This window comes from Sciurus vulgaris, assembly GCF_902686455.1.
Source record: "Sciurus vulgaris genome assembly, chromosome: 6".
Lineage (NCBI taxonomy): Eukaryota > Metazoa > Chordata > Mammalia > Rodentia > Sciuridae > Sciurus > Sciurus vulgaris.
The window spans coordinates 166886111-166900609 of record NC_136466.1 but is presented as its reverse complement, the minus strand read 5'-3'; the positions used below and the strand labels follow the sequence as shown (position 1 = coordinate 166900609).

General features: G+C 44.4%; 1 protein-coding gene across 3 annotated transcripts in view; it reads left to right on the top strand.

The window, feature by feature from the left end:
• ADCY2 (adenylate cyclase 2) overlaps positions 1–14499 on the top strand; it is a 376288-nt gene that overhangs the window by 256730 nt on the left and 105059 nt on the right. For all 3 annotated transcript variants that reach the window (XM_079144908.1, XM_079144907.1, XM_079144909.1), the window contains 5 exons: positions 1037–1185; positions 7742–7853; positions 10827–10954; positions 12717–12875; positions 13773–13905. In XM_079144908.1, the coding sequence (XP_079001034.1) occupies positions 1037–1185; positions 7742–7853; positions 10827–10954; positions 12717–12875; positions 13773–13905 (681 nt within the window). The remainder of the gene's footprint in view (positions 1–1036; positions 1186–7741; positions 7854–10826; positions 10955–12716; positions 12876–13772; positions 13906–14499) is intronic.

The window sequence follows — 14499 nt, the reverse complement described above, 5'->3', positions numbered from 1 at the left end:
TTAAGGGAGAGGGTCCTGACTCACCATCTCTAAACGCAGGGTTTTAATAGAGGCCCACCCAGCCCAACACTGACCACCAGGACGCGGTGTGCCCATCTCAGTGTGGGGGCCCCAGCCCAAGTCCAGCAGGACGCTCACCATGTCTGCTACCAGAGGCACAGCCGGGAACTGACACAGACACTGGAGAAGCCTGCTGGTAGTTTAAAATGCAGTAGGTTAACCTTTAACGTTACTCTAGAATGACCGTAAACTTCCAAAGATCACCCTTCGGTGATAATTGTTCTAAAAAATGCGTTTTCCTTGAAGAGACTAAGAAAATGCCACTCTAACTAAAATAAGTATATACTAAGGCAAGTACAGTATGGCATGTGAATATTTATTACTTACTGGATTTGCTGAATTTAGAGAAATACACAAAAATACACAAAAGGTTCACTTACTGTGTCTTGGTGGACTACTTGCAGTTTCTTATAGAACGTGCTTGGCAGAGGCTAATGTTTCTAACTCATTTTGATAATAATTTTGAATCTCTAAAGGAGACCGGGTGTTCGTCATAGAGGAAATGAAATATTGGCATACTTTTGACTAACATTTTTAGGAAGTGTAGAATATTAGTTGTCTTTCCAAGGTTCAATAAAGCTTGTACTTTATCTCTCAAATGAACAAGCAGGCAAAAATGAGTGTTTTTATTTTAGACTGACCACTAGTTTCTAGGATTTTAATATTGTTCCTGCTTCACTATTTTAAAATCAAGATAGATAAATAATATCCCTGGGGAAATAGCTTTGCATTTCTCTATTCTTGGTGCTGAAAAAAAAAAAAAAAAAAACTCATGCTTAGACCTTAATAAATAATAAATAACATTATAGTGTAGTTTGACCTCAGAAAATTTGATTTTTTTCCTGCCTATATGTATTCTAGGATCTGTATTTTCACTTGTAGCAAAGAGTTCCATGTTGACCTCAATCCAAATCAATGATGACTTCCCATTTGGCGGTCTCCGTGGTTGTTTGAAACATGTCCACTCTCTCTTTAGGAGCGTCTTCTGCTCTCCTTGCTGCCAGCTCACATCGCCATGGAAATGAAAGCTGAGATCATCCAGAGACTGCAAGGCCCCAAAGCAGGCCAAATGGAAAACACGAACAACTTCCACAACCTGTACGTCAAACGGCACACCAACGTGAGGTAGGCCGCTCCGCAGCAATGGGAGTCTGTTCCCTGATCGGGCGGTTTCCACGGGGAGCCCCATCTTACACCATCTCTCCTTTCTAACTGTCGATCTCTGCAGGTGGAGCAGGCCTGCCCCATCTATTCCTCTGTGCTTCTTGGGGCCATTAAGATAGGAAGGCGTGGTCCTCTTTACTTTATTGGACTGAGTTGCTTTCCGTAGTTTATGACTGGTCACAGAGTCCTTATTCTAGCAACCCCATGGCCAGGTTGCAGTATGATGAGAGTGAGTGACCCTGGCTTCCCAGGCACGAGCACTGATTCACCACGGTGGGCTTTTGAGGGGTCAGGGCCTATGTGAAGACCTGCAATCGGGAAAGCTGGATGTTCTGCTATCCACCGGGAATGAGGGGCTTCTGGGATGATCAACTAGTGACAAAGGCCACCAGGGACCAATGTGCAGATTAATTAATCCATCATGAAAGCTCCTGCCGTGCAAGTCTTGCATGGTCACAGGGGATCGTCCCTGGAATCACAACACGTGAAGCTAACGTGCTTCATGGGACTGTGGCCAGACCTGTGAGTCCTGGAGGCTGGTCCTGGAGGCAGCGCCAAGACGCAGGGCACACTGGCAGACCCCATCCCGACAGTGCTCAGCAAGCCAACATGCATCTCATGGAACAAGAGCGTGGAGGCTTCTGCCCCCTGCTTTCGAGAGGACCTGTGAGCAGCCCTCACCTCAGGCTGCAGAGGGGCTTCCCCACCTCCCTGCCACTGCAGAGCCAGGCCCCTCGCCACTGGCTTCCGTGACTCACCATTCGGGTACCTCTTCTTTAGGGGGTTTGTTCTTACATTCACTCATTATGTTGATGATGTGGTACTTGTTGTTTTTTGAAACAGATAGTAACATTTTTTATTAAATAGTGCAGTGGATCAAAAAGTATGGAATAGCTCTTGCCCTCTATGTGATTGGGAAACCGTTGGCACCGAATACAGTATCAATTCTTCTGGTAGTGTTTAAACTAGTGCAAAGGTTACTCAGTAACCTCTCCATTGGGAAACTATAGCATAGAGGTTACATAGCTGGAATCAACAAATTGTACAATGTTTACAACACAGGAAAGTTAAGAAAAATATAAACTGCCAAGAGATTATGCTGCTGTTTTTCAGACATTTTAACCACGGGGAGGCAAGCAGAATATCAACTAGGTTGGCAGCCCACAGTGCAGCTGAAGCTCAGGCTGATCACCACAAGGCTTGGGTGTCACCAGGGCAAAATCCTTCCCAGTTCTCTTTAAAATCAGGACAAGAGTAAAACTAGACCAAATGGACTTGGCTGACCAGCACCAAATGTGACTTTGTGGGTCAACAAAGGAAGAGAAATAAATGATTCTCTTTGAAGGCATACTGCATAAAATATTTTTTGTGGGGCACCTCGGAATTTCCATCAGACACAGCAACACAGTACTTTCTGTGCTAGTTCATAGTGATCTCCACAAGTAGCCCGTGCACAGCACGTATCCACCTCATTTTTGTGCTTTGGTGGTGTTGGTTTAGTTTTCAGAGACAGTGCTGATCAATAGTTCAACAGCAAATGCCACCACATCTGAATTTTGTTAGACCCTGTTAGAACTGGGTCCTGGCTAGTGTACCCCTGAGTCCAGATTCTCCACCTCGGGCAGCTGCCTCTTGGACCAGCTGCTTTAGGTAAAGGCTTTGAGGCTCATTAATGAAAAACAGATTTAACTAAAACCTAAATACTTTGCAAGGATAAATCTAATTTAACATCACATCTTACAAAAGTTCTATAGAGTCAATGGCATGCATGACCCAAGCATACACAGATATAAATTCACAATAAGAAACTTACTTTGGGAAAGAGATAATAGAAAAATCAGTCAAAAAGGAATAAAGTAGCACCAATGGATAAGTGATAGGAAAAACTAAATGCTTCGAGAAAGTTCATATGTGCTAAGGAATGCCTTCAGGTTTGTAAGCATTTTGTCTACAAAATTAAGAAGAAACATTCAGGTATCTGACACGGTGTATGAGACTACCAATCGCTCCTTCTGGTCTTAACTGTGTGAAATGCCACAATGCCCCTCCCACTCCAGGAAATGTTCTTAAGACACTTATTAGGCACTCAAAACATGTCAGTGCAGCTGTATCTAAACAGGATCACAGCAGGTCTTTGAGTAGCTGTGTTACCACCCAGGAGCAAATACACCTGCACAAATGACAGAGCACCCAGCCCCAGGCAGCTAGTGAGCGGTCCTCATGCAATCGCTATTAGTTATCAATTCCTGTATTGCAATTATCCCCAAATTTAGTGGCTTACAACAACCACGGACTTCCTCACAGTGTCTGTAGTCAGGAATTTGGGAGTTGCTTATCCAAATGCTGTAGGCTATGCTCTGCCATGAGGACACAGGCCAGATATTGGTCGGGGTGCTAGGGGATCAGCTTCCGAGGGGACTCCTCACACAGGCTGTTGGCTGGAGGCCTCAGTTCCTCTAGTCCTCTCCCTAGGCCACTTGAGTGTTCTCACATCATGGCAGCTCACTTCCTGCAGAGCAGGGGATCCAAGAGATCAGATGAAAGTCCTAATGTCTTTTAGTACCTGGCAGGAGATGAAGTGTATGGGTCCATCTTGAAGCTGACTCTGTGCCCCCTAAGACAAAGGATTGTGCAAACTGCCTGCATTTTGCTCACAAACTGTCTGAATATATTTCTCATGTCAGTTTAGTTTAAATTCTCAAAATATATTTAGGATCTAGAGTAACTGAAATCTTAAAGACTTGCTTAGATAACATGAAGTACCCGTTATTTTGAAAATAAATCTGAAAATGTGGTCTTTTCATACTGGAACAGGTTATATATAAGCAAAGAAGCAGACTCAATGCATAGATGATATAGAAATGCAGAGTTCAGTGAATATCTGAGTGCTTTTTTTAAAATTAGAATTATTAGGTTTCTAGATAGTACCAAAAGATTAGCTGGTGCCTCTTAGTTCTCCTTTGACCATTCACTGAAGAAAATGCTTTTTCTTCTGTCAGTAACATTTGATGTTTCCTAATAACACCGTATCAGTGTGCTTTTTCTTCTCTAAAGAAAAATAATAACACCGTATCAGTGTAAAAACTCAAGTCCTGTGGCCTCCTGATTCTCCATGGCCTTTCTGTGAGTCATGCCCACCAGTTCTGAAATGTTCACAAACTCACCATATCTTTAAAAGCAGTTCAATAAAAATAAATAAAATAAAAACAAACATACTTCCCTTAATCTTATGCATCATTCAACTCTCCAACCACCTCTCTTTTATATCCCAAATTCTAGAAAGATTTTTCTACACTCTCTGATTGACCTTCCTTGTTTTCTCGTCCTCCTGAAATCGCCACCTTCTGGGTCTAACCCCACCAAGCCACAGAACTAACTGGCCAAAGTCCTCCCAGCTTGTCAGCATCCACATCCCTTCAACCAGTCGGGTTGAAGACACCCCACTGACCTGGCCCGTTCCCTGAGTCCAGCCTCTCCTGTGTGTCAGTGTGAGCTGGGCTCTCGCCTCCTCGGTTCTCTCCAGCCACCCCACCCCAGGACTTTAATCCCCATGTAAATAGGCAAGGACAGGAACTCTACAGGGCTGTCTGTGAGTGGGGTGTCCAAGACAGCACCATCAAACTAACATACCTCAGTTGAGCTATTCATCTCCCCTAATGCTTACTGTGATCTCTACAAACCTACATTCCTAAATCTCATTTTACAGCCAATTGCTTATTTTTTAAAATTTCTCTGCTGCCAAATAACCTGTATACCCGCTTAAGGTATCTACAGATCACTCATCCCTGGGCTGCTTTGACCATGACCTGTGCTGACCACAGGAAGCAGCATGGACTTGTGAAGCAGAGGAAATAGAGTCGGCTGCCACCTGATTCTGCTTTGGGTCAGACACTTTCTCCGAATGGGCAGACTTAATCCTTCCTTTTGGACCACAGCTCAGTGTCAGCTATCCCTGACTGCCTCTGCAAGGGATCATGGGAGAAGTAGGTGGGGTTAGGGGTCATCTGGGAAGATGGAGAGCTGTACCCCAGCAGCCCTGGTTTTCCTGGGTCTTTCAGAGGCTTCCCATGCTGCTGTCCATCAAATCCTTCTCCCAAAGTGTATGAGTCAGGGTTCTCTAGAGGAACAGAATCAACAGGAAGTGTGACTATAAAGGGGATTTATTAGATTGGCTAACACAACCAGAAGCTGGATAGTCTGCAATGGCCATCTGCAGCTGGAAGAAGCAGCAGCTGTGCAGTCCAAGACACAGAAGCCCTGGAAAAGGAAGGATCGACAGTGCTACCCTAGTCCAAGATCAAGACTTCTGGAAACTACCTGGAGAATTGCTGGCAGAGTCTGCCTTGGAAGAGTGAAGAAGTGAGAGTCCGATATCCTCAGATGATGGAAGCAGCAATCAAGAACCTGGTCAAGAAGAGCTGAGCTTGCATCTGCATCTGCTTCTATTCCTTTCTATTGGGCGGTGCTGCCCATGCTTAGGGAGGGGCTCCACTTCAGTTCGCTATCCCACGTGCCAATCATTCCTAGACATGCCCTCATAGACACACCCAGAGGACTCTTAATCATGGCAGCTCTTAATCCAATCAAGTTGACAATTCAATTAACCACTACGCAGGGTGAAGCCATGGACCATGCTGAGCTCAAGAAGAAGAGATCCTTCCCTGATCTGGCAGGGGCTCTGCTGCTTGGTGCTGTATTTTTTTTTGTTTTGTTTTGTTTTGTTTTTGTTGTGGTAAAATATGCATAACATTTACAATATTAACCATTCATAACATTCTGCAATAATATCCACCATCTGCCCCAGGACAGTTTCTTCACTCCACACTGAACCCCTGTCCCTGTTGAGCAGCAACACCACAGGGCCCTCCTTTGGCCCTGGCAGCCCTGTTCTGCATGCTCTCAGTGGTCTGGCTACTCTGGGCCCTCTCTCAGGAGGAGGCGTGCAGCGTTTGTCCTTTGTGCCCGCTTTTCTCACTTAGCACAAGATCTTCGAATGCTGCCACACGTGCCAGACCTCGGTTCCCTTTACCAGCTGACTCCCCGTTTTCCGTACACACCACGTTTTGTCCATCCCCTCATCTCTTGAGGCGTGTTTGAGTGCTTTCTTTCTCAGCTGCTGTGAACAGAGCAGCAGTGAAGGTTTGTGTTCATGTCTGTTCGAGCCCCTGATTCCAGAGCTTTAGGATGTGCACCCAGGGGCTGGATCGCAGAAGCACCTGCAATTCTGTCTAGTGCTTTGAGGAGGGAGTGTGGCATTTTCTACGGTGGCGTTGCCTTTATGCCAGAGCAGCACAAGGGTTCCAGTTTCTCCACTTGCCCAAGGCTGTTCTTTTCTGTGTCTTGCCTGTGTTACATAAGGTTTACACAGTGACTATGAAATGCTCATTATTTTTGTTTCATGGTGCATCTTGAGCCAAAGCATATTCAATCTTAATGTCCAAGCACCAGGAGGAATTTAGGTTTCTTTATAAGAACTTTCTGAAAATCAGAAAATGGCTGCTGTGTAGAAAAGGCACACTGGGTGCTGTGTGTCCCTGTTCAAGCTGATGCACAGTCGGGACAATCACACAGCAGCCTTCGCCATCTGCACCTCCGGGAGGGCACGGCGCAGCCGGTCCCGACAGGAACGACCCTGGACACCTCAACAGGTAGTCCTTGCACCCGGCTTCTTTCCCATCTCTGCCGTGTTCCTTATGAAGCTTGTCCAGAGGGCCGTTAGACAGTCATCGATGCCTTTGTTCATTGAATGCACCAAGGCAGCTGAAGTCCGAGATTAGGAAGGGACCCTGTGTCTGCTTCGTCCTGGCAGGTGGTGCTTATTCCAGGATCACTGTTAAGTACTCTTTTTTTAAAAAAAGATTATTGCTGGGCCTGGTGGTGCACGCCTCTGATCCCAGTGACTCAAGAGACTGAGGCAGGAGGATCTCAAGTTCAAAGCCAGCCTCAGCAACTTAGCAAGGCCCTAAGAAATTTAGCAAGACCCTGTCACAAAACAAAAAATAAAAAGGCCTAGGGATGCAGCTCAGTGGTGAAGTCCACTAGGTTCCATCCCCAGTATCAAAAATAAACAAACCAACAAACATTATTCCACTTTTTCCTTTGAATCAGTACAAACAGGCTTGGGATTTTTTGCTTCCACCTTGGGCTTTTTATAATACACACCGCATAACAATTCAAGTAATGACATGCTCAATTTGTCACCGGAGTTTCACAAATGTGATGGAAGTTAGGATGTGCAGCACATAAACAGAGCTTTCTGCTCTGTGACCAGAGACCCGGGAGAGAGGCCAGGACGGAGCATGGGTGAGGCGGGACTTCCCTGCCCAGTAACTCTTCAAGTTTACAAAAACTTGACACTAATAAAGAACTTACGTGGCAGTTTAACAAAGTTTTGCATACTGTCTCTCCTAGAAAATACGAAGTATAAAAGTCATCATACTCACATAATGAAAAACCTGTCATGGTTGTCTTAGCAAATGCCACACTTTAAGTCCGGCCCCACCCTGTGTTCCCGCAGCATCTTGTACGCTGACATCGTGGGCTTCACGCGGCTGGCCAGCGACTGCTCCCCGGGGGAGCTGGTGCACATGCTGAATGAGCTCTTCGGGAAGTTCGACCAGATCGCCAAGGTGAGTGCGTGATCTCCCTCTGCTGCCAGCCAGGGAAACCCGCCTCCCTTCTCCGCCTTCCCCCATCCACCTACTTTTTCCATAAAAACACCCTTCGGGAGCATTTTTTGTAAAATTGTCTGGTTTTATTTGCCGTGGAGCCTTGTTGAGTCTCAAGCCTGTAACCAGAATGAGAAATGCCATAACATCTGATGATCACCCTTTGCGGATTTTGGGGACTTCCACTAGTGCCTAAGTCAGCGCACACGTGGTAAATCCATTCAGCGCGAGGAGATCCCACTTGCCGTTCTCAGCCTCGCGCTGTTGGGAGACACTCCTGTGGGCATTTGCACGTTTGGAACCTGCTAAGGTCCCTCTAGCTCATCCACCTTAGCTATCCTGTGCCCATGATGTTAAGGGGACTCTGCAAGACCACTTAGAACAGGACACATACCTTCTGCAAGCCCTGCACTTACTACTGTCTCATTTTCATCTGGGCTTGTGCGCCACTTGTGCAGACGTGCAAACTCAGGGCTGGCCTGGCCTTTGCTCAGGAGTGGGGACCTGCACAGAGGAAATGATGGAAGGTCCTCCGAAACCACACTGGACCTTACTTGTTGGAACTTGGAGGGTTGCTGGTGGGACTTGCCGCTCTTTCCTTCCCATAAAACATTTCCGGTCAGCCTGATTCTATGAAATGTTCTCAAAAAGTAGTTGATTATACTTATTAATTTGGTTACTCACATGTGGAGGAATGGTCCTAAATTTAATTCACTGTGTGATTGAGCTCACTTGTTAACAAGACAGAGCATTCCAGACAAGTGTCTTAGGAAGAAATCTGGCCTGCACATGTCGGCGTGATCACTTTTAGGTGGGGCTCCCCAAGTTTGTCACCTTTAGCTGCCTGGCAGCTCTCACTGGGGATTTTTAAAAAATCAGTGAGAGGCTAGATCCGCTTGCCTCCTCCACCAACACAAGAAGGAGCTGAGTTTCATAGGTGGTCATTTATGGAAAGAGAATTGCTGAAACTTAAACAATGACTTATAGATTTTCATTAACAAAAAGTCCTTGTTGGAATACCTGGTCATGGCAGGAGGCATCAGCCCAATTGTGGCTGGCGGCAGCATGATGCCACTCTCCACATAATATTCTCTGCCTTCTGGGAGTTCAGTGTTCACATTTTCCCTTTGTATAGAGACAACAGTCATATTGGAAAGGGACACACCCTACGCCAATATGACTTCATCTGAACTAATTTTTATGAACTTCATCTGAACTAATTTTAATTGCAAGAAGTGGGGCTAGGGAAGAACAGAGTTACTCTAGATTAGGTAGAGGGCAGTGCAGGGAGGGGACAGGGTATGGGGGTAGGAAGGGCAGTGGAGTGAAACAGACATCGTTATCTCATGTGCATGTATGACTGCATGACCGATGGGATCCTGCAACATGTACAGTCAGAAAAATGAGAAATTATACTCCATTTATGTATGATTTATCAAAATGCCTTCTACTGCCATGTACAACTAATTAAAACAAAAAAATTTAAAAATAATTCTATTGTCACGTAAGATTAGATTCAAGTATTGGACAGATGTCAGCATATGAATTTGGGAGGACACCACTGATCATGCTGAACAGAGATACTCTGTGTGACTTCCTCTAACCAAAGGAACAGAGGAATGTCCAGGCAACATCTGAGTAGGGCCTGGGTTGACTTGGTCCATCCAGCGTCATTCAAAATGGCAGCACACTCTGGATACCAGTTTATGGCTCACAGTTGGAAAACATGAACCTAATGTCCTGGGCAAACAGTAGCCCAGTCCACTGAGCAAATCCTGTGTGAAGCACATCACTTTAAGCCAGCTTTGTAGACTCCGGATGTCTATTTAGGAAGTGCGGAACAAAAGCCTGGCTAATAAGTAATTGTTTGCCTTTTTCTTATTTATGATATTTTTATTGGAATTGATAGTGCTATAAATAAGAAGAAAAATATGTCACAGCTTGTGAGCTATTAGAGAAAGAAATATGTCAAATCTTCAAATATTAGGGAAAGAAATATATCAAATCTAACTCGTGCTCAAGAGGAAAAAGATATCATGTTTCTGATATTATTTGAGATTGTTTAGTTTATACACAAACCTGCGTTAGCATCAAAGGAAAAATTTTGTCTTTGGAACATCTTTGTTTTTGTTTTATTTTACTGAAGAGTCTCTATGCTGATTGAAAAGGTTAGGATTGGATGGGATATAAGACCCAGGACTGGGGATAAAGCTCAGTTTGTAGAGTGCTTGCCTCACAAGCACAAGGCCCTGGGTTCAATCCCCAGCACTGAAAAAAAAAAAAAAAATTGATGCATATGTGAGTGTAGTTAGTCTAAGTATTTTAATAAAAATACAACCCAGTCACGAAGAAAATGAGTTGGACAAACTTTATATTAAAACATTTTAACCTAAAATCAGAATTAAATTTTAAATTACTTGGAAAGGTTGAAGAGAGGGCTTGTTAGGCTATCAAGATGTTTATCAGATGCTCGCTCATGTCTGCAGGTAAGTCAGCTTCAGGTATAAAATAAATGAAGAAACCGCAGCCTAGCAGGGAAGGACGTAAGATTTAAGTCCAGTCAAGCTCTGCCATCTCCTTCTACTCTGAAAGCTTCTTCTCTGCAGCAGATGCTGTATTTCCCAATCCGTGTTTGGAGATGTGTAGACTCAAGAGAAAGATCCTGCTCTTTCCTCCTCTGCTTCTCATAAGCGTGATGTTTTCTCTGTTCTCCCTTTTCTTCCCCTTCCTTTGGTTGTTCTGATTTCCAAATGGGCACGGGATCAGGGTTGGTCATTCTTGCTGGTCAGTAAAGGGAGACCCAAGTTCTCATTTCCGTTCTCACCTGCCCCATCAGTTGGGGCTGTGTCAGTAGAACCAAGGCTTGATGGCATGGGTGACTGAATCATCACACCAGCGTATGATGCAAATGGATTCTGTGATTTATTCTTGCAGGAGAATGAATGCATGAGGATTAAAATTCTAGGAGACTGCTATTACTGTGTGTCCGGACTTCCCATCTCCCTCCCTAACCATGCCAAGAACTGCGTGAAAATGGGACTGGATATGTGTGAAGCCATAAAGTAAGTGTCCTACTGAGGAGGTTTTTAGTTTTTTGACATTTAACCATATATTTAAATATAAATATGCAGTTACCCATTTATTGGTATGTGAGTAGTGCATTCCAAAGTAAAACTTCTAGAAATGTTTGCTATTGTTATTATTAGCCTTATTGAAATTGAATTGGAAATTTATGGAAAGACACTGGTTTGTTTCAAAGGTGACTTTTAAAAAATCTGATTATTTTCTTTGATCCTAAGGGAAAATCTGTGCTGTGGCATCTCTCCAATTTCTGATGAATAATACGATCACATACACTGTAAAGGAAAAATGGTTTTTATAATGAGACAGCAATTAATATAAAAATTCAATCCAGAATTACTTTATTTGGTCAACAATGCTCGGCTCTATGAATATAGTTTCAATTCCCATCTGTTTTCTGCATTATCTCTAGTTTGTTTGTTTGTTTGTTTTTTCACTGTATTTATAGAGAAGATTTACTTGGGATAATAGTATCAGTACCATTGGCAGATACAGGGTAAACATTTCTTTAGTAATGCCCTTTGTAGATGCTATTCTTAAATGAGAAAACCTTTTGTTTGCTGGTTGCATAATTTATGGACATTTTATTTGGATTTTTGGATCATCTATCTCAGTCAAGAGATTCTTTCCTTATCCTCCACAGTTTTTTTTTTTTTTTTTAATCTAAAAAGGGTTGAAAATATGTGCTTGATGCTTGATGTTCTAGCTCCTTGTCTGCAGGTAGGGCCAAGTGGAAATTAAGAAGGCCAGTTCTCACCGGGCTTGCCCACTGGGTATGCTGGCTACATGTGGAAGTGGCTAAAACGTCATTCAGTGACGTTCGGGAAGGGGAACGGAGTCCTGGCTTCAACCCCAGAGGCCACGATTTCCCTGGGGGAGAAGAGACCACATGTGCATCCTGATCCATTAGCTCAGTAGTAGATTACGGCGGGTGCCACTGGGCAGATCAGGAACGGGAGGGAAATAGAAGTGAGAAGGGAAGAGTAGTCACTGCAGACTCCCTTTCCCTGTACAAAATGGATTTAGCTAAAAGAAATGAACGACCCTTACCCGGCATTTCCATTTTCCCTATTGAAGTTCTCCCCTTGTCTCTGCTAATGAGTTAGTAACACAGCCCTAAAATGTGTTTAAAGTTTTTGAATTAATTTCCTTTGCGGGATACGCTATGCATTATTACAACTTTTTAAAAAGCCTTTCTTCTGTTCTTTATTAAAGAATGTGCACAATTGAAAAGCTTTAATCTCATCATTTTTTTTTTTTAAATCTTTATTCAAGCTAATATCATTACCAAACTCTCAAACTGTGTTCAGTTCTCTGATTAGCTGAGTATTGACTGGGGGCAGGCACCACAGGGAGCACTAGGCTGGCAAATGGAGTCTGAGACCACCCCAGAGGCACAAGGCAGTGTCAGAGGACAGCAGGGGGCAGCGCGGGCTAGCCAGGAGTTTGATGCGTGTTATTTGACAAAGTACGACCACAGCCCAAATGCTGGGTCATCACCATGATCTGGCCTATCTGGCTTTACCAGCCAGAGATTGGAGCTGTGGGTCTAATCCAGGAGTGGCTGAGAAGAAAAGCCCTTCCTCTTGGCTCAGAGCAGTGATCTTCTGCCATGGGAAGAATTCATGGCAGCTTTTCTGACAGCCTAAAAAATTCGGAATAATAAAATGCCAGGGAAATTGGCCAAGAGTGAAGGCAGAAGAGGATGTTACTAAACTGTGATATCACTTCCCTCCTCTTTAGGAAAGTGAGAGATGCTACCGGAGTTGATATCAACATGCGCGTGGGAGTGCATTCAGGGAACGTCCTGTGCGGTGTGATCGGTCTGCAGAAGTGGCAGTATGACGTGTGGTCACACGACGTCACCCTGGCCAACCACATGGAAGCTGGAGGGGTCCCCGGGTAAGGCCAAACCTTGGATTTCTGTCTTCAAGTTGGCAGCAGAATTAGAGGTGACAGGTCAACAGGCTAGTAACTGCTTGGTCTTTGATGACTTCCCTTGCTACACTGGTGTCACATTACTCAGGTCCAGTGGCATCTTATAATAATCAGATAAACAGAAATCTCAGACTGAGGATGTGGCTCAGTGGTGGAACCCTGCCTAGCACAAGCAAGACCCTGGGTTCCATGCCCAACAAAGAAACAAAGAAACAAAAAACAAAAATGCAAACTCTCAAGTCCAGATTCCGTCAACAGCAAGGGCTATGGGTATCAAATGCCTAACAATGACCCTTAGAAATGTGTGTATTTATGAATAGAGACTGTGTTAACACTGTGTTAAAATGCAGTCCAGATGTGGTGTCTCTGTAGTGCTGGACACTACCTGGGACAGCAGCACTGTCAAAATAAGCAACTGGGCACCACCCATCTTTGTTAGAAATTGAACAAAAGAACCTCAATGCAAGGGCCATGCTTTGGGAGACATGAGCATAAACTCTGAGAAGGAAAGTCCACACTCACCACTCAACACTTCTGCCAGAACACCTGTGACATGCATCTCGGAAGATGACCTCACATGCAAAAACTCAACACAGTCACTTTTTCTCTGCTATAATTTGCTTCATCTCCCCTGCAGGATTCTGTGAGGGCAGAGAAGCATCCATCTTAGTAGCTCAAGGCCTTTAGGAAGCCCCCCTAAGCAGTGGTGGATGGAGTGTGGGCTTTAGTTTCAGCCAGTCACCCCAGAACCTGTTGATCTTCATTTGGAGAGAAATTGTTGCTGAAATCACAGACGATAGAACATCATGGTTCACATTTGCCCTTTCATATCTTGACTGTGCTTTTAACGTGGAATTTCAGACGTGTTCACATTTCCTCTGTCACCTTGGAGCACTTGAATGGCGCTTATAAAGTGGAGGAGGGAGATGGTGACATTAGGGACCCATATTTAAAACAGCACCTGGTGAAAACCTACTTCGTAATCAACCCCAAGGTCAGTACCATTATGAAGAGTCTGTGATTAGCCTTTTATTTCTGTGATTAAAAGGGAGGCAAGGCAAATTATTAATATAGGTGTTTTTAGTCAGCCAGCTTAATTCCTTGCTAGTCTTTGTCTCTAAAATGACTTCAAATGCATTTAGTGGTTTAATGATGAAAGATGTTTTGCAATAGTAAATTCAGATGTTTATTAAGGGAGCCCCCCAGGGGCCGTGTGTGGTGGGGTGGGACGAAGGCCGCTGGTCTGGGTGGCCGTGTTTCCTGGTCCAGGTCAGCCGGAGTGAACGTCAGCAATGCTTCCCGTGAAGGGCCCAGCCTGGGGAACCATGAGCGGGGAAGTTGAATAAAGAGAAAGAATTTCACCCATGCCTTCAAAGGATGCAAAAATCTAATGAGATGAAATGGGATCAACACATAAGGAAAAGGGAGGGAAGAAATCTTCTAAAGATCAGCAAATCTTCCACATCTGTTTGTGTGAGAACGTGCACACGTGGATCTACATGTTTCCTCGCACACTGGAAGTATCCCCATCATGCAGAAGGCGGCCCAGCCCCAGGAGCAGGGAGGAGCTCCCCTCACCAGGTTAGGC